Here is a 25,000-nt window from a genome sequence, read left to right as displayed (position 1 = left end):
CCGCTTCTGTCAGCGTTCTTGAGGCATACGCAATGGGTACGAGATTATCGTCGATCCACTGCATCAGTGCAGCTCCCAGGCCGTAGCTACTACTGTCTGCACTCACCACCGTCTTCCTGTCTGGACTGTAAAATCCAAGAGCTGGTGATTGTGAAATCTGCCGTTTCACTGCCTCAAATGCTTGCTGTTGTGCTGGTCCCCAGCACCACGCCGTTTCCTTCTGAAGTAGATTGGTGATTGGCTTGAGTGTTGATGCCATGTGCGGTACAAACTTTGTCAAATAGTTCAGCATTCCACACAGTGTTCTCAGTTCTGTGACGTTGGTAGGTGGAGGCATGTCCCTAATGGCCTTCACCTTGTCAGGATCTGGGCTGACGCCGGCCTCACTGATCCGATGCCCAAAATATTTTACTTCCTTCTGTCTCAGGTGGCATTTTGACTTGTTGAGTTTCAGCCCCGACTTCTCGATTCGCTCCAGCACCGCATCGAGACGACGGTCATGCTCTTCCATGGTGCGGCCATACACAATAGTGTCGTCCATGATGGTTTCGCACCCTTCCAGTCCCTGGAGTGTTTCTTTCATTTTGTGCTGGAAAACTTCTGGGCCTAGAGAAATTCCCATAGGAACCCTCTGGAAACAGAAACGCCCGAATGGAGTCATGAATGTGGTGAGCTTCTGGCTGTCTCCTGCCAATGGAACTTGGAAAAATCCAGACGCTGCATCCAGAGTGGAGAATACGGTAGACTCGGCCATTTTGGGCGCAATGTCTCCAAGGTTTGGAATCAGACAATGTGGACGCTTGACGGCTTTGTTCAGTCTTTTATAGTCCACACAAATTCTGATGCTGCCGTTCCGTTTCACCACCGGCACCATGGGTGCACACCAGTCGCTGGGTTCAACAACTTCTCGAATTATTCCAGCTGACTGCATTCGTTCTAACTCCGCCTTCACATTCTTCTGAATGGGGAATGGTACTCTGCGAGCTGTAGTCACGCAATAAGGCTCTGCATCTTCCCTCAGCCTGATAGGGACTGGATCAGTGTGTAGTAGTCCTGTAGTGCCAAACACTCTTCTGTGTACTTCTTCGACTCGTGTCACTAGCCCCATCTTTGCTGCGACTGATCGACTCAGTAGGTTGTTGCCTACCCTACTGGCTACTACAACGACCTTGAACTTGTAATGGTTCTCTTTGTAGTTGGTCTGTGCGTAGAATTCTCCTCGCACGGTCAGTCTACCTCCTGGTGACGTCAACACAGCAGCAGACTTTTTCAGCTTTGGCTGCTTTTTCAGTTTCTTGAAAGCTTGTTCAGACATAATAGAAATGTCAGCGCCTGTATCGATTTTAAATCGAACATCAGTGTCCTTGATGCGAAGTGTGATCATCCACGGTTCACTTTTCTCAGTGACGACTGCGTCAAGCAAAAACTCTTCTTGCTGCTCACCGTTCTCTTCTTCTTCACAGTCTGTCACTACTTCATGCACACCCGTGCGACACATTCTTTCGAAGTGGTTCTTTTTGCTGCACTTCCTACAAATCTGACCTTGTGCTGGACATTTCTCTTTGCTCTGATGCTTGTAGCCACATTTTCCACACTGACCTGATTTATTCTCTTCTCTTCCTCCTCTTTGTGGGGGACGAAAACTTGAGCCACCACGCCTGGATCTAGGCTGCTGTCCATGACCTCTGTTGTAACCTCTGCCTCTTGAGCTATGAGAGTGTGACATCGAGTCTCTGAACTGTGCTTCGTCAGTGGTACCTGTGGACTCATTATCCTGTTTAGACTGGTTCTTGATCTGCTCATACTGTCTAGACATTTTCAGTGCTTTGTCTAGTGTCAAATCCTGTTGTAACTGCAGTTTTTCTCTCAAGTGAGTATCAAGGAGACCGACTACTAATCTGTCCCTAATTTGGTCTTCCTCATCCTGGTAGTTGCAGTGCTTTGCTAACTCTCTGAGTGCTCTGTAAAACTCTTCTACTGTTTCACCATGTCGCTGTCTTCTCTGTTGTAGCTGTGACCTTTCGTAGATGACATTTTTCTTCACCACAAAGTAGCTGTCCAGCTTCTGAACCAGAGTATCAAAATCTGTGTCTTCCTCGTCGACTTCATCGCCGTCTTGATTCCGTGTCTTGCCAAAATGTAGCGACCGGAAAACCTTTTCTGCATCGGGACCCATGACGTACAACAGTGTGTCGCGCTGGACATCCCCTGCTTCATCTTTCAACTTTGATGCATTTCTAAAACGCTTGAATTCACTTATCCAGAGAGGCCACTCTTCTGCTTGGAAGGAGAAACGCTTGGGTGGATCTAGGCGCATCATGTTGAAATTTCAGTCAAGAAAGAACACTTACTTGCCGATGTCGATGTTATGGTGACACTTTGCACTCAAAAGTTACACAGTTCTGCATGAAAGTTCAGTTTCACTTCTGACACCATGTTCAGGATAGCCTTGCATTAAACAATGGAACCCAAAGATGTGTTGAACTTGAAAGTATCACTTTATTTGTTCAGGATGGAACCACATGGTAACAGTCAAAAACATGGCGAACATCGACTGCCCCGGATGTGCTGTTCGATCAAGAGTTACTTCCCTTGATGTTAGTCGCGAGTAGGCCTACATGATTATGTCCACTAATCATGTCATTTCCAAACAGTCTCCACCCTCACCATCATTGCCCCACGCTCCCCAACCCCCGGTTCTGCTAATTGCAAAGTATATTTTTATGTATGCGATGCTTAACTTCACCCGCCATTCAAGACACCCCCCAATCTAGATGCCTTATTTGTTCAAAAAAATAAATAACTGTTTAACAACCGTTATTTACAAAAATACGTTTTTGTATTTTCTTCATACACTATTTTGTCCTGCTAATCAAAATGAAGAATTTAAAAAATAATCTATTCTATTGTTTACAAAATAACGTGCATAAATCTTCAAAAAGAAGGCTAATGGAAAACAATATTATACTGGAGACACTTGTTAGTGCTACCCGACTGAAAAACATATTGCAAGAGCTGCGAAACTTACGATACAGCACTTTAGCAAATCATTTTGATCCTCATAGGAATCTGTATATATATACAGGTATAACATACCTTATATATATACAGATTGTCTAATAATGATTGAGAATGAGTATTTCGCTTGAAGTAACTGTATGTTAACAGCACAGATGTGTTTCTGGTATGTAATGAAAGAAGACTATTTTCTCCACTCAAACAATCAAATTATAAAACTGTATCTTGTCTTTCCTATTCTCAGTTTGACAATGACCACATTAGACATAGGGGCTCCAAAACATGGTGCAAAATTCAGTGTCACACCAACTGAAGTAAAGACGCAAAGGTTGTAAGCTTATGTAGCTTTCAAAAGAGATTTGCAAAAAATATATTTGTTAGAAGAATGTATACGTTCAATTAATTTTACTTTTGACCTTTTGTTGTTGAGTAGAACCTATTTAAACCTTTGATATTGTTGAACGATTAAGTATTGCGTAGAAAATAGTTTTATTTTTAAACTTTTTTTTCTCTCTCCCCATTTCATCAGTGTTTAATCTGATAATCCGTTTTCGGATAACACATGGTCATTGCACAAAATCACTAACACATGTCCATCACGTATACACTCAAATCAAAATCAATTTTAACCCAGTCCGAAGCACGTGGCCAAGTCTAGATCATCCGATTTCATCAATAATCTGATCCGATTTCTAATGTACGAGACGGGTGTACCAGTCCGCGACCATGGTACCCAAACATTTAGATACAAATCTAGTCTGAATCTTACAGGTCTGCTATTTCATTAATGTATAGTCTGATCCGATGTCTAATGTACGAGACGTGTGCGCCAAACCCTGTCCATCGTTTCCAAACATTTAGACAACAATCTATGTGATGCCCCATACCCACTTTACAACTCACAGATGGCGTGACCGGATGACGGTACCAGCTGGACATGGAACGACGCCTTATTTTTTGTGCCGTAAACTACATTGTAAGCGCCCAGTGTCTAGTCAAAAGTTGTGATTAGGGGGTAGTACCTAGTATAGTAAACGCCAGGTCCCTACATTGGATCACTAGGGCCTGGAAACTCATTTGATGAGTATTTACGCTAAACGGGGCCCTCACTAAGTACTTTAAACTGAGGCACAGTGAGCCTCCCGTAAACCATCACAGATACGGTCAGGCTTTTACACACATTACAAACACCCTTTCATTTAAACACTCACCGATTGAGAACATCCTAGGTGCCCTCCGTAAAGAGCGAACAATTTTAAAGGAATTTATTTTTGCGTGGTTTATCTTACCCATGAGCCATCGTGAACCCGTGTGATCCAGTTTCCCTTTTTCACAATGTAGTCGTCAGTTAGTCATTTGAATGCGACTCGATGTGAGCTTATCTACAATAGCACGTTTTTATGCACGAAACAAACGGCTGTGGTTCACAAGAACTCTAGCGATGGCTTTTGACTGTTGAGAGGAACGGCGATATGCATAAACCGTCGTCTGCTACGACCCTTGCGTGACCCTGCTTCCGGGCTTTTCTTTTTTCAAACTTTCACAACTTCGAATTGTACTGATCTTGTCTTGATGAGAAAAGAATTCTTTTGTAGGAATGTTTGTGTAACAAGCTGTCACAATCATTTGTCGTAGTAAGTGTAGACATCCGGTCTGCTCCCCGCCTAATGGCCGATGTCTTCCGTCTTCGGGGGACTACGTGGGTTTAAATTTAGAGTGGTCCTTCTCCTAGAGGAGTTTCCTTGCAGGGATAGTGAGCCTCCTCTGCCCTCGTTTTAATTTTGGAGTGATCTTCTCCTAGGACAGCTGCCTTCCAGGGTTGACGAGCCTGTCCTGCCCGGCTATTTAACCCATAGTTGGGGGTTGGTTCGTGGGCACCGTATCCACACGCCGGTGGGCCTGCATGCCACACGTCTAGGGGCCAACCTCCTCCGAGTCCTTGTAGTTCAGCCTGGGGCCTTTCGGTACCCAGTTCACGCCTGTCGCCACGATGGAGGCACTACAAAGGGCTTGCTGTGGAGAGGTTATGTACTGGCAGGAGAGACTGACGCAAGCTGCTCTCTTTTCGCGTTGTCCTGAAAAGGACGGTGCTAGCCAGCGGTGAGGGCTGAAAGCGAGAGGTGACAAGCACAAAACACTTCGCCAACACACTAGACACATCACACAACCATTTGACAGGCTAACAAGCTGTCAATTTATTATTTAGATTTTAAAAGTTAGGTCTAGCGCAAAAACGCACCACGGTCCAAAAACATTCTGATAATCATCGATCCACGGCTATGGCCAGTTTACATCGATAGAATGAGACCCGAAGGGAAGTAACTCATTTTTGACCTGAGTTCAGGATGGGTCCAAAAAGTGTTCGAGACAATCTGCAAAATTAATTCTTTAAAAATTGCTCGCTCTTTACGTAGGGCACCTAGGATGTTCCCGTTTGGTGAGCGTTCAAATGGAAGGGTGTTTGTACTGTGTGTAAAAGCCTGACAGTATCTGTGATGGTTTACGGGAGGCTTACTGTCCGGGCGTGATTTTCGGTATTGAATATTCATAACAGCCGTCCAGCACCAAAACGAGGCGCCATTGTTGTAGAGGACCAAGTCCACAAAAATAAATTCTTTAGAAATTTCTGACGCTCGACAGAAAGCAGCCAGGACGTTCCCGTTCGGTGAGCGTTCAAATGGAAGTATGCTTGTACTGTATGTAGACGCTCGGGGAGCTCTGTGATGGTTTACGGGAGGCTTACTGTGCCTTTAAGGTTGTTTATGTGTATGTGATGTTTGCAGTGACTGGTCCTCTCCCAATCAACCCCCTTCCATGCACCCTGTCTCCACCCTCACCATCATTGCCCCACGCTCCCCAACCCCCGGTTATGCTAATTGCAATGTATGTTTTTATGTATGCGATGCTTAATTTCACCCGCCATTCCAGACACCCCCCAATCTACAACGCCCCCCCCCCCCCCCCCCCCCGAATCCTCCAACCCACTCTTTAACATAAACTTGGTTGCAAAATTAGAGTCCCAAACTTCAGCGGATATGCCCCCCGAATATCTGCTTGTATATGATAATTGAACTGCCATTTATAAGTAGGAGTGTACGTTATTGTCTGTCACGTGATTCGAGGAGTTAGATTAATACACGAAGCGCATGTGAGTTAGACGCCTCATGTTGTATATAAAGTGTGGTGCAGAGAGTGCAGAGAGTGCTGTGAATCCCGGTCAGACCCCTTTGGCTCTTAAGTTAAAGGCAACTGTTGTCCGCGGTCTGTGACTTTGCCTGAGAATGGCGAGTGATTCAACTCGCAGCATAATGAAAGTTGCGGGGATTGGACTTGTCTTGATGATCTGTAAGTATGATGGATTGTGTGTGTGTGTGTGTGTGTGTGTGTGTGTGTGTGTGTGTGTGTGTGTGTGTGTGTGTGTGTGTGTGTGTGTGTGTGTGAGAGAGAGGGAGAGAGGGAGAGAGAGAGAGAGAGAGAGAGAGAGAGAGAGAGAGAGAGAGAGAGAGAGAGAGAGAGAGAGAGAGAGAGGCAAAGAAACAAATTGAGATGGAGACGGAGAGACAGACAGAGAGAATGAGAGTGAAAGTATTTGTAGGAGTTTGCGCGTCCGCGTGTCCGTATACATATTATACTTTGAAATAAGAAAAAAAGGAGTATGAGTGTTTAAATGTTCTCAATTGACTTAATATAATGGCAACAGTTTTATGACACAAACAAAATAATGACAACGGTGATGTTAGATAACGAATTGATAAAAAAATCATTCATACTTTATCTGAACGATATGTTATTTGGAGTTGTATGTACGGAATGTAATATTTGGATACGTTTTTTTTCTTAATATAAATAGTCATTTATTACATAAATAATGTTTTAATCAAACCTACGAATGATTAATAAAAAAAAAGTCTTTTTAACTAGAAAAATATTATAATCGTAAATACACTTTTTCCTGAAGGAGAACAAATATTCTTCAAACGTACTTGTGTAATAAATGCATCATTTCAGAAATAATGCCTTATTTGTTCAAATAAATAAATAACTGTTTAACAACCGTTATTTACAAAAATACGTTTTTGTATTTTCTTCATACACTATTTTGTCCTGCTAATCAAAATGAAGACTTTAAAAAAATAATCTATTCTATTGTTTACAAAATAACGTGCATAAATCTCCAAAAAGAAGGCTAATGGAAAACAATATTATACTGGAGGCACTTGTTAGTGCTACCCGACTGAAAAACACATTGCAAGAGCTGCGAAACTTACGATACAGCACTTTAGCAAATCCTTTTGATCCCCATGGGAATCTGTATATATACAGGTATAGCATACCGGTAGTCTAATAATGATTGAGAATGAGTATTTCGCTTGAAGTAACTGTAATGTTAACAGCACAGATGTGTTTCTGGTATGTAATGAAAGAAGACTATTTTCTCCACTCAAACAATCAAATTATAAAACTGTATCTTGTCTTTCCTATTGACAATGACCACATTAGACATCGGGGCTCCAAAACATGGTGCAAAATTCAGTGTCAGACCAACTGAATTACAGACGCAAAGGTTGTAAGCTTATGTACCTAGGCTACCTTTGTAGCTTTCAAAAGAGATTTGCAAAAAATATATTTGTTAGAAGAATGTATACGTTCAATTAATTTTACTTTTGACCTTTTGTTGTTGAGTAGAACCTATTTAAACCTTTGATGTTGTTAAAAAAATTAAGTATTGCGTAGAAAATAGTTTTTTTTAAACTTTTTTTTCTCTCCCCCCATTTCATCAGTGTTTAATCTGATAATCCGTTTTCGGATGACACATGGTCATTGCACAAAATCACTAACACATGTCCATCACGTATACACTCAAATCAAAATCAATTTTACCTAGGCCGAAGCATGTGGCCAAGTCTAGATCATCCGATTTCATCAATAATCTGATCCGATTTCTAATGTACGAGACGGGTGTACCAGTCCGCGACCATGGTACCCAAACATTTAGATACAAATCTAGTCTGAATCTTACAGGTCTGCTATTTCATTAATGTGTACTCTGATCCGATGTCTAATGTACGAGACGTGTGCGCCAAACCGTGTCCATCGTTTCCAAACATTTAGACAACAATCTATGTGATGCCCCATACCCACTTTACAACTCACAGATGGCGTGACCGGATGACGGTGCCAGCTGGACATGGAACGACGCCTTAGTTTTTTGGACCGTAAACTACATTGTAAGCGCCCAGTGTCTAGTCAAAAGTTGTGATTAGGGGGTAGTACCTAGTAAACGCCAGGTCCCTACATTGGATCACTAGGGCCTGGAAACTATCTTATATTTGATGAGTATTTACGCTAAACGGGGCCCTTACTAAGTACTTTAAAGGTTGTTTATGTGTATGTGATGTTTGCAGTGACTGGTCTCGAGGCGAGGGATGTTAGCCGAGCGACAGTGAGTATGCACTGTGTTTTATGGAAAGCCGTTTGGTTCATAACCATTACACGTGTAATAAAGAATTCATACACGTGTAATAAATAATTAATACACGTGTATTTATTTCTTACACGTGTATACATTATTTACTGCACGTGTGATTTATCTTTTTTCTTATGCTATGGAAAAGCCGTTTGGCTCATAACCATTACATGTGCAATAAATAATTCATACACGTGTATTTAATCATTTCTTACACGTGCATGAAATATTTATTACACGTGTATTTAATCATTTCTTACACGTGCATAAAATATTTATTACACGTGTCTTTAATCATTTCTTACACGTGCATGAAATATTTATTACACGTGCATTTAATCATTTCTTACACGTGCATGAAATATTTATTACACGTGTATTTAATCATTTCTTACACGTGTATGAATTATTTATTACACGTGTATTAATCATTTATTACACGTGTATTAATTATTTATTACACGTGTAAGAATCATTTCTTACAAGCGTTTAAAATGCAGGAGTCACGTGGTTAAGCAACTTTAAAAACTCGGACTGGGAATCCACATGAAAAACACGTCTTCATCGCCTCGCTTTGCCTTTTGCCGGAACAGCTCAAGATGGCGGGAGCGGCAAACTGATGCAATGGTTCACCTTTTGGCGGGTCTGATCCAAAAAAATCCCCTCTAGTGGCGTCGCCATTTTGAGAGATCAATCGCGCGCGAACCGGAAGTAGTATAGACGAGAGTTGTTTCTTTGCAAGTCGTGTATTTTCCGATTCAAGTTTTAATTTATTACACGTGTATTTAATCCTTTACTAGACGTGTATTTAATCATTTCTTACACGTGCATGAAATATTTATTACACGTGTATTTAATCATTTCTTACACGTGTATGAATTATTTATTACTCGTGTATTAATAATTTATTACACGTGCATTAATCTTTTATTACACGTGTATTAATCATTTATTACACGTGTATTAATCATTTTTTACACGCGTAATGGTTATGAGCCAAACGGCTTTTCATAGTGTTTAACGCTCCCTTGAGCTTCACTGTCCCCGGTAAAGCCCCATCCCATTTCACCACTGTCAACCCACACACGCACGCACGCACGCACGCACGCACGCACGCACACACGCACACACACACACACACACACACATACACACACACACCCGCGCGCGCGCGAGGCTCATCAGAGCAATTCTCACAAATTATTTGCAAATTCTTCTGATATAATGTCGTCGTTCTTTATTCTTAAAATTAATTCGTGGACAACGTTTATGACGACGACACAGACGAAGACGAAAACGACGACAATGATGCGAAACGAAAACTAACACGATGTTGATGGCGACGACTACGATGATGATGAAGACAATGAGAACGAAGACTAAACTGAGGACAATGCTTACAAGAAATTAGGTTCATTAAAACCAACAGGGGTCGAAGCCGTGTTATAATAAAAGAAGCAGTGATGTGAAAGTAAGCCTGTTGTCCCTCGAATGTTCTTCATGAACATGTAAGAGCTGTCATGCAAAGATGAAGTGGTATTAATATTATTAGTATCCTTTGCACAAAATTCTACTTTGTCTTCCATTTGCAAATGGAGATCGGATTTTCATGTAGATTGATGCATCTTGTCTGAGAAGTAACTTGTCATTATGCTTCTGCTGACTGAAGCAAATAGGGGCTTACATCATATCTTTTCTGAACCGAGAGTCTACATGGTAAAGTCTGTCAGTTTCGCAAGTAAACGTACATTAAAAGCCATATTTTTCTGTCTCTTGCACGTCACTGAATCCATTTCTGCTCTCAGCAAAAAGCCATGAAAATGCCATTTCCTCTCCATTTTTAATCTCGTATAATTATATTCACAGGGCTATGTTTAGACCTCTGGACATACAACATAGATGAAGTGTGTGTAACTCGTTCAAGGCTTGACTGAGATGCAGAGTTTTCAGCAGGAACCACAACTTCATGTTGTGTTTCTTCAAAGTTTTGTTCAAAATCCAAACAAACACTATCACCATGTGACTTACATTATTCGTGGGCTGTCCCCAAATAATGCAACAATTGTAACATTATTCGTGGCGGATGTAGCTTTTCCTTGAAATTGCTATCGAGATTTTCTCTATAAATATAATTCACTAGGATGAAACACCAGACTGATAATTATTGTGATGCACACAAATTCGTGCGTGATGATGCGATTGACCCTTCACCCAGTGAGGTCAAGAACAAAGGGCTTATAAGAGTGTCCAGGAGAAATTATTTTTGCTTTCTTACATTCGAATTTTTTTTATCGGGAGACTCCGGATATAAGAAATAATTTTCTCTTATCCGAGGAAAAACAAATGTCATCATATTTTTGGAAATGCATTGCATTATATGCCCGAAGGCAAGTGCATGAATGTGTATGTGATAATGAATGTTTATGTTTGTAATATTATGTCGTTGGGATAAGTATGTGCGTGCGAATTAATATGTGTATTTTAATGTGTTATTCTCGACTTGTATAGTAGGGTTTGGGATATTAGCCTCGGCAGACGATAAAAAAAAGCGAACGGAAGAACACTTGAAAGGGGGGTGGGGGGGGGGGGGTAGTCTTCTTGTTACGACAAAGAGTATCAATGTCGAATAACTTTATTCTGTATGGTGTTTGATTACACATTCTAACACAAACTATATTATATGTATTTGTAGATTCCAGAAACGGTCAAAGGATATGCGCCGAAATGGCTGCGATCTGCTGGCCGATGTGAATGCATGATGAATTGTGTAAAAAAAGTACATCTCACACGGCATAAATAAATCCCTGCGCCTTGAATATGTGCGCGATATAAATTGCATAAAAATAAAAATAAAAAAAATAAATAAATCCCTGCGCTTAGAACTGTACCCACGGAATACGCGCGATATAAGCCTCATATTGATTGATTGATTGATGGCTGTGAGTCATGATAACTCAGTCCGTCTGCTACACTTCGCCCGCTTTAGCACATAGATTCGTCTGTTTCACTGAGGCACTGAAAAGGTTTGGTCAAGCAATCTTCGACGAAGGCCGGACTTGGGAACGAATCGCTTTGGTGGATTGGTCAGTCTGTCACATGTTGTGGGGCCCCTTACGGGTTGAAAGAGACACACTGTCGTGATATTTTCCAAACCTTCTCGAGTGCACTGCCGTTCTCACGAGATCAGTTACTTCTGTTTTGTTTCGTTTTTTTTTTTTTTTTTTTTTTTCCCTTTGCCAAGCACATCATTGTGGGGCTTTTAATCAACAAATATTCAAGCATCCGTCTACAACGTATCCTCATTCATCCTTCAACATTTACACAATACTGAAATATCTCAATGCTAATTCATATCCTAACATCACATTCAAATCAATAGGTCTACCATATCTATACTTACTGATACACATTTTTGAAATGAGCAAAATATGATTAATAATTTTGTTTATGGGGGTTTGCACTTCTGGAGAGTATCCAAACAATACATCTTTTTCTGTTAATATAATATTTTCTCCCGTATTAACAAATATACATCTTCTAACATTTTCCCAAAACAATTTCATTTTGCTACATTTCCAAAAGAAGTGTTCAATATAATCAATTTCATTACAAAGACTACATAAACTATTTTCTTTTAACTTCATTTTATGCAATAAAATATTTGTGGGATAAATATTATGTAAAATTTTCCATTGGAGTAACTTTAATCTTTCTTCGCTTGTACATGCACTTGCCAGGACCCAATACTTTTCGTCAATGCAAATGTTATATTTGTGGGACCAAAATTTTACAGCGCAGGGTTCACTGGCTTTGGATTGCGTTAATATCGCACGAAATTTCTTCGGGGAAGGGTTATTTAGCATGCCCTGAAAACAGGTCGCAGGATGCTCGTCACCCGCGTCTGTGTTGTCCCGCAGTGCTCGCGCGCAGAGGGCCGTGTGCAAAGCGTTGTACTCAAACAGCCTTGTGGCGCTATATCCGACAATGGCACAAATATGTTGAAATGACACAATATTTTCGTCTATCCATACATCACGTACACAATTCACACCGGCTTCAATCCATTTATCAAAACACAACACATTCTTTCTAAAAATAATATCTGCATTATTCCACAAACATTGATCAAGAATACTTTCTTTTTGAACAGGAAATAAATATCTGTTCTCAATCCATATTTTTAAAACTTGTTGCCAAAATTTTGATTTAACTCTGGTCAGACCAATAAACTGTTTTGGTTTGGCAGTTGATTTAAAGCAGCACAGCTGGCTTCCGAGAACCTCATAATAATGTCTTGGGATCAATTGCCAATTTGCAAAATCGGTTTGTTGTAACCTGGCTGCCCAACATAACAAAAAGGATGTCTGCATATCATGCATATTTATCATGTTAATACCGCCTATTTCTATGTTACTACATACAACTGTTCGTTTCACCTTTTCAAAAGCTTTACTATTTGAGTACTTCCGTTTCCACAAAAATTTAAAAAGGATAGTATTTAATCTATCAAGCACTTTTGTCGGTGCAGAGAGTGCCTGCAAAACATATACAAACTGGGATATCAAAAAAGTTTTAATTACACACAATTTACCACTAATGCTTAAATTTCGTTTTGACCACATTCCAACAATTCTTTCAATTCTATCAAACCGTACTGACCAATTCTCTTCAATGTCAGAAGCAGCGATATCGTTTCTAAATATTATACCCAAAATTTTTAACTGTTTTTTCCATCTTATATTACAGTATTGCTCAAGACTGTTCTTCATGGATCCTAGCCACATTGCCTCTGTTTTATTTTCATTCAGATGTAAATTTGAAATACATGAAAACTGTTTTACTATTAACAGTACTTGTTGGAGATCGTGTTTATCTTTAAGGAACATTGTTACGTCGTCTGCATACATTGCCAATTTTAAAATATATTCCAAATTGGTTTTTAAATGAAATGACGGGAATTTTAATCCTTTTATATTCGGGTCACTGCGTATCTTAATGGCTAAAAGTTCAAGGCCAAGGACAAAGGCCATCGGTGAAAAATTACATCCCTGACGAATTCCGGTTAATACATCGAATTCCCCAGAGATCCATCCCATGTAATTGATGCAACTTGTGGTATTATTCGTTAACATTTTATAAGTTTCTCATGAATTATATGAATGGAAAAAACGATGTTAGAAAAATAGTTTGCGGAGATTTTAATTGTGTGCTGGACAATAATTTGGACATTATAAGTGGAGGAAAACATTGTGAAATAGACGTAAACAATTTTAAGAGTTTATTGAATGAACAAGGTTTGAATGATGTATGGCGTTTGTTTCATGCAGAAGATACAGAGTTTACGTGGTCTCGCAAGACACCTTTTATTGCGAGGAGACTCGATTATATTTTAGCATGTGATGCCGTATTGAACCGTTCTAATAATTGTAAAATACAATCAGTTGCACAAACCGACCACAGAATGGTAGTTATCTATTATAATTTAACACATATAGTAAGAGGTCCTTCGTATTGGAAATTTAATGACAGCCTTTTGCGTGATTCTGAGTTTGTTGACCAAATGAATGTGTTTTTGGAACAATATATAAATGATCATTCCGAGGACAACCCCCACGACAAATGGGATTTCTGTAAAATTCAGATAAGGGAATTCTGCATACGATTTAGTAAAAATAAACATAAGCAAAACATTGATAATAAATCTATGTTGCTTAATCAACTTAACGAAACAGACAAGAAATTGTCAGTTGATACAAAAAATCAGGATCTGTTAACACAAAGAGAAAATTTAAAGCGCAAACTTGAAATATTCAATATTCAAGAAGCAAAGAGTGCACAAGTAAGATCTCGAGAAAGATTTATTGAACAGGGTGAGAAAAACACTCGCTACTTCTTGAATCTCGAAAAGGTAAGAGCAAACGTTAAGATAATGGACAAATTAATGGATGATTCAGGGAATATGATTACATCACAAGAAGAAATAATGAAAGAACAAACAAAATTTTACCACGATGTATTTGGAAAAAATATTGATTTTGACGAAAATAAAGCTGAACGTGAAGTTGATGGATTAAATATTCCACAGTTAACACAAGAACAGAAAGTTGACATGGACCGTGAATTTACTATTGAAGAAATTGGCAGAGCATTACAGTTATTAAGGAACGGATCATCGCCAGGTTTGGACGGGCTTACAGCTAGTTTCGTGAAGTTTTTTTGGCCGAGCCTAAAGACGATGGTTTTCAATTCTCTACAAACATCCTTTCAAGTCGGTGAGATGTCGACTACACAAAAAAGAGCAGTTATTTCCTTACTCCACAAAGGAAAAGATTTACCACGGGACAGCCTAATCAATTGGAGACCAATTTCGCTAACAAATACTGACTACAAAATAATTGCAAAGTGTTTAGCAATTCGCCTCGCATCTGTCATTACTGATATTATCTCAGAAGATCAAGTCGGTTTTATTAAAGGGAGAAAATCAAGCGATGTTATTCGATTGATTGATGACGTAACAGATCTTATGAATCACAACAAGTCGCGTAAGGCGAAAATACAATATTTAGTCAAGTAGCTGTCGAACTCACAGAATGAAACTGAACGCAATGCCATTTTTCAGCAAGACCGTAGACTCGTAGCATCGTCAGTCCACCGCTCATGGCAAAGGCAGTGAAATTGACAAGAAGAGCGGGGTAGCAGTTGCGCTAAGAAGGATAGCACGCTTTTCTGTACCTCTCTTTGTTTTAACTTTCTGAGCGTGTTTTTAATCCAAACATATCATATCTATATGTTTTTGGAATCAGGAACCGACAAGGAATAAGATGAAAGTGTTTTTAAATTGATTTGGACAATTTAATTTTGATAATAATTTTTATATATTTAATTTTCAGAGCTTGTTTTTAATCCGAATATAACATATTTATATGTTTTTGGAATCAGCAAATGATGGAGAATAAGATAAACGTAAATTTGGATCGTTTTGAAAATTTTTATTTTTTTTTACAATTTTCAGATTTTTAATGACCAAAGTCATTAATTAATTTTTAAGCCACCAAGCTGAAATGCAATACCGAACCCCGGGCTTCGTCGAAGATTACTTGACCAAAATTTCAACCAATTTGGTTGAAAAATGAGGGCGTGACAGTGCCGCCTCAACTTTCACGAAAAGCCGGATATGACGTCATCAAAGACATTTATCAAAAAAATGAAAAAAACGTTCGGGGATTTCATACCCAGGAACTCTCATGTCAAATTTCATAAAGATCGGTCCAGTAGTTTAGTCTGAATCGCTCTACACACACACACACACACACAGACAGACAGACGCACATACACCACGACCCTCGTTTCGATTCCCCCTCGATGTTAAAATATTTAGTCAAAACTTGACTAAATATAAAAACGAACCAGGCATTTTACTTGCCCTTGACTTTTCACGTGCTTTTGACTCAATTTCTAAAGATTATATGTATTGGGCATTTAGAAAATTTGGTTTCGGTGATAACTTTTTGAATTCCGTAAAAATGTTAACAGATCAGTTACTTCTGTTTTGTTTCGTTTTTTTCCAATTGACACCATGTATGACAGATGAAACAGAAAAGCCTGTAGTGAAAATGCACAAATTAGGAGGGAAAAACGAAACAAAACAAAAGTAACTGATCTCATGAGAACGGCAAACAACGACACATGTTCACCGCTCTCACCCCATTGAAGAAGAGGGGTCGTCCTCGACCCCTCAATAATATGGATGATTGTTTCGTGTGCAGTTTGACAACAAAACAGGCGAGCCAGAGATACCTCGGAGCAGAAGATACGTGTATAAGGACAAAAGCTATTCGTGGCCAAAGGCCGTCGTTCCCTACATTTTTGCCGATGATCTGAGTAAGTTCATTGAATCCTCTTGCCTTTCATCTCACCCCCCCCCCCCCCCCTTCCCCGATACTACCCCATCGCTTTCTCTCTCTCTCTCTCTCTCTCTCTCTCTCCTGTCTATCTCTATTTGTGTCTCCATCGCTGTCTCTCTGTCTCTGTCTCTGTCGCTCTCTCTCCATCGCTGTCTCTCTGTCTCTGTCTCTCGCTCTCTCTCTTTCTCCGTTTGTCTCTCTTTCTGTCTCTATTTCTGACTCTCTTTCTCCCCCCTCTCTCTCTCTTTGTCTCTCTCTCTCCTTTTGTCAATCTCTATTTGTCTCTCCATCGCTGGTTCTCTGTCTCTATCTCTCTCGCTCTCTTTCTAATTCTCTCCCCATCGCTGTCTCTATGTCTGTGTGTGTGTCTCTCTCTGTCTGTGCCTGTCTGTCTATCTGTCTGTCTGTCTGTCTCTCTCTCTGTCTCTCTCTCTCTCTCTGTCATGCAGGGAACAAACAACTATAATGCTTAGTTATAAACATTCCATAAACTTACTTTGATCGTTAAAAGTAACTGATCACTTTTATGCTGCCTGTTCCCCAGGTCAATATTTACGTGACGAAGCGCACGTGGCAATGACGCGATGGGAAAAATACACCTGTATCCGTTTTATACCATGGACACAGGGAGAGACGAAAGAAAAGTATGGACTACCAAAGGATTCCTATATGAACGTGTATGAAGGTGATGGGTAAGTACTTGCCCGAAAAGTTCATTCTTCTTCTTCTTCTTCTTCTTCTTCTTCTTCTGCGTTCGCAGGCTGCAACTCCCATGTTCACCCATTGTTTTCACGGTTGGGGTTTTACGCATATGGCCGTTTCATCCAAACCATTCAGGTAGTCAAACTCTGATTTATAGATAGTTGAGATGAAAGCTGAAAAAGAACTAATTATGCACCTGGTCTATGTTACTTTTTACATTTAGTCAAGTTATGACTAAATGTTTTAACATCGAGGGGGGAATCGAGACGAGGGTCGTGGTGTATGTGCGTGTGTCTGTGTGTGTGTGTGTGTATGTAGAGCGATTCAGACTAAACTACTGGACCGATCTTTATGAAATTTGACATGAGAGTTCCTGGGTATGAAATCCCCAGACGTTTTTTTAATTTTTTTGATAAATGTCTTTGATGACGTCATATCCGGCTTTTCGTGAAAGTTGAGGCGGCACTGTCACGCCCTCATTTTTCAACCAAATTGGTTGAAATTTTGGTCAAGTAATCTTCGACAAAGCCCGGACTTCGGTATTGCATTTCAGCTTGGTGGCTTAAAAATTAATTAATGACTTTGGTCATTAAAAATCTGAAAATTGTAAAAAAAAATAACAATTTATAAAACGATCCAAATTTACGTTCATCTTATTCTCCATCATATTCTGATTCCAAAAACATATAAATATGTTATATTTGGATTAAAAACAAGCTCTGAAAATTAAATATATAAAAATTATGATCAAAATTAAATTGTCGAAATCAATTTAAAAACACTTTCATCTTATTTCTTGTCGGTTCTTGATTCCAAAAACATATAGATATGATATGTTTGGATTAAAAACACGCTCAGAAAGTTAAAATAAAGAGAGGTACAGAAAAGCGTGCTATCCTTCTTAGCGCAACTACTACCCCGCTCTTCTTGTCAATTTCACTGCCTTTGCCATGAGCGGTGGACTGACGATGCTACGAGTATACGGTCTTGCTGAAAAATGGCATTGCGTTCAGTTTCATTCTGTGAGTTCGACAGCTACTTGACTAAATGTTGTATTTTCGCCTTACGCGACTTGTTTTTAATCAACATGCTACTATAGGCCCTTACAGATACTTTACGTTGATAAGCTCTGCTTGTTGTGCTCCATTCATTTCATTGATTACGCGACTTGTTTTTAATCAACATGCTACTCTAGGCCCTTACAGATACTTTACGTTGATAAGCTCTGCTTGTTGTGCTCCATTCATTTCATTGATTACATGCGGCATTGTTATTTGCAATTATCCGAATAAAACTGTTTAAACCCAAAAAACTGTCAAACACTATGCTCGAAGAAAGGTATAATAAAGTTTTCCAATTTGAAAAAAAGTCTTATTAAAATTGTGAACAAAACCACACAAAAAGCCACAGAGCCACCAACCAAGAAAATATCTAACCAAACCCGTAAGATACCATACCAATCAACCAACTAAACAATCAACCAAACCAACAAACCGACAAACAAACAAACGTGTCATTTTTCAGTCACATCTTTTCATTAAATCTATTCTACATGTAGTTACTTTTTCAATGTTGGATTGAAGGGAAACGTGCCCGCTGCATTTGAAATGATGTGTGTGTATGTGTGTCTGTGTGTGTGTGTGTGTGTGTGTGTGTGTGTGTGTGTGTGTGTGTGTGTGTGTGTGTGTTAAATTGTTGATACCCCGCCTCCCTCCCAAACAAAATGTAATGTTTACTCTTTTTTGTCAAGGTGTACAGCAAATGTTGGCTACGCCGAAAGGGTACCACAATGGACCTCCTGTTGTTCGCAGGTAAACGGTAACAACAACAACAACAACAACAACAACAACAACAACACCAACAACAACACCAACAACAACAACAACAACAACAACAACAACAACAACAACAACAACAACAACAACAACAATTCTTCTCTCATCAAGCTCGTGTTAATGTACTGGGAAGTTGATTCTTTTCGCCATCTTGGGACCACAGGAGCTTGTATCAAAGCGCCGGTGGACTATTATTTACTTCTTCATCCTTACTGTATCCTTACTACTACTATTCACTATAGAGTAGTAAGGATACAGTAAGGATAAAGGAGTAAATAATAATCCACCGGCGCTTTGATACAAGCTTCTGTGCTTGGGACAAGTGTGTTTCAGTGTGTGTTTTTATGTACTGGTACAGTGGTTTTTCTTAAGGTTTATTTTTCATGAAACGGGACAATTTGTTTCAGTTTGCGTGTTTTCATGAACTGGGGCACACTCTTGGTCTTCCCCACGAGCACACCAATCCATCGCGCGATGATATTTTGAACATCTACTGGGGTCAAAATGTTCCCCAACGCTCGAAAGGTGAGATTTAAAAAAAAGAAGGGAAACAAAAAGAAAAATGGGTTTAAATACTGTTGAATCACTTTTCTTTGTTGAATCACTTTTCTTTGTTGAATCACTTTTCTGATTTGTCACGTTTTCTTTTTGTTTTGGAGGGTAACATTATTCCCCAACGCTCAGGAGGTGAGTTTTAAGTAAAGGGGGAAAATATAAAAGTAAAATCTGCTTTAATTCTGTTAAATCTTTTTTCGTGGTTCTGTTCACGTTTAGTTTTTTTCTTCTTTTTTTCACAAACGAAGAACGATTATCAGAATGTGTCATCTTGAATTCAACATTGATAAACTTCCAAGCGTTACTTCAAGGTTGTAATGGCCGATTGACGCCCGACCAAAGCCTTATTGAAGCCCGACGGACCAAAGCGACGATGATAACCGAGAAGTGTCAAATGGAAGCCTGTCAATGTTACTGTATTTTAATCTGTCACTGAACATGTTTCTGCTTTCATGCAATTGCAAAAAGACTAAATAATTATGTTCTATTCACATGCTGCTTTCAGTTCACTTTCCTTCAAGTCACAAAAAACCTGGCCTAAATGTAAAGAAAAATCTTATTAGATAGCAAAATACGATCAGAGCTCACTCGCTAGATGACAGGTATACATTGCACACACCATGAAGCCATACACGAACGAACTGGGTCACCTCGATGTTGGGAACCTGGACTATAATCCATCGAAACAGGTGTCATCCTGAACTCAGGTCAAAATGAGTTCGGCTCATTCTCTCCCTGACAGGATGCCTTGAATTTCCTTGTCTGGCAAGGAAACCGATTGTTTTACTTATTTAGAGCTTTTTGTAATGTGTTATTGATATAAGCAGATTCGCGATCGTCGATAATGATTTTTCATGGTGTTTTGTAATTTTTAAATTACAAAGGAATTGATATGTAAGACAGTTTCAAGCGAGCTATTTTTCGCGGCTGTATTTACTGTGCAAACAACTCTAAATATGGCAAAAGTGTCACGTGATAATCAACCGTTTGGTTTCGGCGCTCACTGGAGCAGACGATTTTTTCTGTAACCAGTTGACAGTGATGAAACCATATATTACAGTCTCCTTCCGGCAGCAGTCCCAAAATTTCGACTTGTTTTGACCTTAGAACGATGTGGTCTTTATCATAACTGTGAAGAACAGAACGGAGATCACTGTCGAAGTCGGCCAATCTGCAATCATTTTCGTCTCACGAACACTGATCTCAAATTTAGATCAGTGCTCGCGAAAAACATATATGGGAGATAACTCTGTATTCTTTTTTTGATAGATTCGCGTAGGACTGTAGCGTCCGGTCAGAGAGATAAGCCGTGGAGCGATGCTTATCAGAATGAACAGGTGTATGATGTTCGTGTGCTAAAAAGCCTCCAGCGATCAGTATGCATCATAACATGCAGTTGAAGGCACAAAACGAGTGTGTTTCACATGTCTCTTTGTGTGAAAAGCTAGGATCATTCTGTACACCACCCATCAGAAGGAATACCACTTTAAGCGTTTGCGCTGTTCATACGGCGTCGATTTTCCAGCAGCTCTGTTAGGACAGAAATCAACCGGAAGTCGTTGAAAAAACGGTTGAAAATCGGCATTGTGAACAGCACTTAACATATCGAAATGATGAGTTTTCCTGATCGATACCTTCATCATATAGCACTTAAACATATCGCAATTATGAGTTATCCTGCTCGACACCTTCATCATATAGCCTACTCGGCGTGATGCTGGTAATGCGTCAAAGGCACACATTCCTTTCCTTGTTAAATAGTTTGGCTCACCATCTCGGAACTTGCCAGCATGTTACATGGGATCAGACCAACCCCCCTCCCCCACTTGGTCACATACCAAAAATGAACAGCCTGGGCGCTCTCTGTGCACCAGTGGCCTTTTCATAAATAATTCATTACAAAATATCTCACCAAAATATCAGGCCTACATGATCTTTTTGCCGCCGAAATGATTAGTGAGATTAGTTCTACAAATTCCTTTTCCCTTGTTAATGAAAGCATATATTTCGTGAGGCAGTAACGTTAATATTAAACTTGAACACTCACAGATTGAACAGTATGCCGCGCGTTTACAAGAAATGTCATTGCAAGCATTTTGGGTATGGGTCTATCTCGAGGGATGATCTGATCCCATGTACAAGTCTGGGCCGATCTGAGATGGTGAACCAAACTAAATATAACAAGGAAAGGAGTGTGTGCCTTTAACGCATTACTAGCATCACGTCGAGTAGGCTATATGATGAAGGTGTCGAGCAGGATAACTCATAATTGCGATATGTTTAAGTGCTATATGATGAAGGTATCGATCAGGAAAACTCATCATTTCGATATGTTAAGTGCTGTTCACAATGCCGATTTTCAAGCGTTTTTTGTGTGTGAGAGGAGTGTGCCTTTAACAAAAAGAAACATTTCTTTTTTGTGGAGTGTTATATTTTATGTCTTTTCTGTTCAGAACTAGGAACCTACATTGCGGCGTTTTCCCAAGACTCTCACGTGAACCAGTACGACTTCACCAATGACATGCATGGCAATTCCCTGGTGAGACACCATTTTTAAACAGTAGACTGATAACAAAACCGTCTCGCATGACACCCTGGGTTCTTGAGAAAAAAAACCCACCCAAGAAACACACACACAAACAAACAAACAAACAAACAAACCAAGAAACAACAAAGGAATGAACGAATGAACGAACGAACGAACGAACGAACGAACGAACGAACGAACGAACGAAGAAACAAACAAACAAACAAACAAACAAACAAACTTGGTGAGACACGCTGTACATGATCTCTTTGCCGCCGAAACGATTAGTGAGATTAGTTCTACAAGTTCCTTTTCCCTTGTTAATCAAAGCATATATTTTGTGAGGCAGTAACGTTAATATTAAACTTGAACACTCACAGATTGAACAGTATGCCGCGCGTTTACAAGACATGTCATTGCGTAAATAATTAGGCTATGCGTACAGCCACCTGTCCGGCCGACCTACTGTTACGGATGGTTTTTCGTGTAAGTGTCTGTGTGTATTTGTTACTATATCAGAAAATATGCGTGCTCTGCTCTGTTTACTAACTAACTTTTACTCACACACACACAGCACTCAAACTAGGTACAAAGACTGAAACACAATTACTGCCCTTTGCCCTCGTACCTATATTGTAACATCAACACAAAAATACAAATATGTTATCTCTCATGCAGTCTACAAATCACTTGCATTCATGTATAATAAGAATAATATCTTGAAAACGCGTAGGAGTCTAACTGTCTCACGATTGACGAAGTCCTCGTCTCACACAATTCTCCTGACGATTATGTTTCCTGTTTAACACAGTTTCACTTTACGCACATTTCACATGTCACGTAATTCTCAGTTGACGACGTCTTCGTCTCACACAATCCTTCTGACGATTATGTTTCTTCAGTGGTAATTCACAAATACAATGACTACTCACTATTAAGCGGGTACATACTCTGGATCCATATCACCCACGACGAAATACAGCTCGTGGTGACTATGGGGTGAGGTTCCACCGGTTTCCAGAACTCCAGCGCTGATACAACCTTGCGCCCACAATCAACAGATCCGTGGCGCCAAGGAGGGAATGCCCGTCTCTTCTCTCTCTCCCGCCGCCGAGTGGTGCATCCGTCACTCCGACCGGGGTGCTGCGTAAAAAGTTTATGCTACCATAAGTCTCCATTCTTAGATAAACTTTTCCACGAAATAATACTGCTATTCTTTCTCAATACTGTTCAATTATCCGTCAACTAGCTTATGCTGTTATATTATTTACACCAGCTCATTTACAAGTAACTTCATTACAAAAGAACATACAACATTCCTTTTCAAAATGGCTGACAACAGCTCACGCTTCTCCAACCCAATTTACAACATGACTCTCACAGTCATTTCACAAGTCAATATTACTGAGCAAAATACGTAGAGGTTACATGCCGAGTCTCAGTGATTATTAAAAATAATGGTCGAAGTTGGCGGATCATGAAAAATGCGAGCTTCAGCGAGCTTTTTCATGACCGCGAACTGAGACCATTATTTTTAATAATCACTGAGACGAGGTGTGTAACCTCTTTATTCCTCCTTTCTTCAGTTATTCAAAGAAAACAGGAGTTTTTGTGCGAAAGTTTGATCGAATCCGAATCACTCAACCAGTCAACCTGCGCAGGCGATCGATTAATGCGCGGTTGTATAGTTCCGTGCAAATCATTCCATTCTGTTAACACTTCTTGTCAGTTTCCCTGTTTTAGACTAAAATCAAGTACACAGATATGCTGTTATTCTGCTGTGGCAGTAAAGGCAGATATTGTGTGTTCTGTTTATGTTTTAGTATCGTTCAGGAAAATGTTCTTTCGTCAAATGGGACTAGCAGACGAACTTTTGCACCCGTGTTCCAACGTTAATTACTGTATGAAGTTCAGTTTTCTGGGGAAAATAGTGTATGAAACCGCTTTATGTTGTTTAAATTGATGAGATGTGTGCATTTGGTTGCGTGTGATCTGTTTATAAAATGAAATATTGTTGAAAACTGACCGTCGGATTGCAGTCAGTGTTGTCGAAGAAACTGCGTTAAAAGAAGGGGAACTACTCTTGTCGGCAAGAGTATAAGTTACTTGCCTTGGGAATTTGCTTGTGATGAACGGTGTGTGCACGGCAGATCTAGATTCAGATAACAATCTAACTCATGGATTTTATATGGAGATTCATGTGTTCAGGCCTGTAGTTGTTAATTTAAATGCGGTATGTTTGTATTGTTTGCTCCAGAGATGTATATTTCGTACGTATAGAGCGTTCGGAACTTTTCAGTCGCAAAAGTAGTACCAAAACAGAACAGCTTCTCAACCCATTGCACTATCGAGGATTCAGGCTGTTGCTGGCTCGTTATTTGTTTGGTTGCTGGGTCATTATCGAAAAATAACTAGCTCTACAAGTTTACAGAGGTAAAGAAGCAGAGGGGGGAATAAAATTCAATAAATACCTGTATATTCACAGCATAGAATCACTCATGATTCTTCCACAACACGAGTCGTACAGTATTCGACCTCAATGTTTGGTGAGCAGCATTACAACCCAAACGTGGAGACATTCAGAGACACGTCTCTTCTCTTCAACTGTCGGTCATGCTCTAACCTTCACAATCCAACAATGTTAACAATCTTCTCTCTCATTGGTCAATAGCAGCCAATGGAGATATACTTTACAAAAATAGGTCACCTCTTCTCAACAGGTGATTTCTGCACTCGTGTGAACCACAAGTATGGCAAGCCAATCTGTACACATGTGTTAAATACTTTTAATACTGAATTATGTACAAATCCATTTGTCACACCTACCCAGAAGCACACGTTTGCCGCCAGAGCGCTTCGCTAGGATTTTATTACTTGGAACGTGCATGCATTAGTTGTATAAAAGGCATTGCTCAAAGAGGGAGTGACCCATCTTATCGTAGCAGTAGAACATCTTTGGTAGTATGTTCTGTGTTATCGGAACATATTGAAA

At 39.8% G+C, this 25,000-nt stretch overlaps 1 protein-coding gene across 1 annotated transcript in view; it reads left to right on the top strand.

The window, feature by feature from the left end:
• Positions 1 to 6,228: 6,228 nt before the first annotated feature.
• The window catches only part of LOC138952409 (uncharacterized), a 78,850-nt gene continuing 60,078 nt past the window's right edge, over positions 6,229 to 25,000 (top strand). Inside the window, exons 1-7 of the mRNA XM_070324073.1 lie at positions 6,229 to 6,363; positions 8,424 to 8,461; positions 16,252 to 16,366; positions 16,934 to 17,081; positions 18,842 to 18,902; positions 19,334 to 19,451; positions 21,935 to 22,020. Coding sequence (XP_070180174.1) covers positions 6,300 to 6,363; positions 8,424 to 8,461; positions 16,252 to 16,366; positions 16,934 to 17,081; positions 18,842 to 18,902; positions 19,334 to 19,451; positions 21,935 to 22,020 — 630 coding nt within the window. The 5' untranslated portion in view covers positions 6,229 to 6,299. The remainder of the gene's footprint in view (positions 6,364 to 8,423; positions 8,462 to 16,251; positions 16,367 to 16,933; positions 17,082 to 18,841; positions 18,903 to 19,333; positions 19,452 to 21,934; positions 22,021 to 25,000) is intronic.

Source organism: Littorina saxatilis, linkage group LG17, assembly GCF_037325665.1.
Source record: "Littorina saxatilis isolate snail1 linkage group LG17, US_GU_Lsax_2.0, whole genome shotgun sequence".
Taxonomy (NCBI): Eukaryota; Metazoa; Mollusca; class Gastropoda; order Littorinimorpha; family Littorinidae; genus Littorina; species Littorina saxatilis.
Note: the sequence above shows the minus strand (reverse complement) of the source record. Positions and strands in the feature narration are given on the sequence as shown.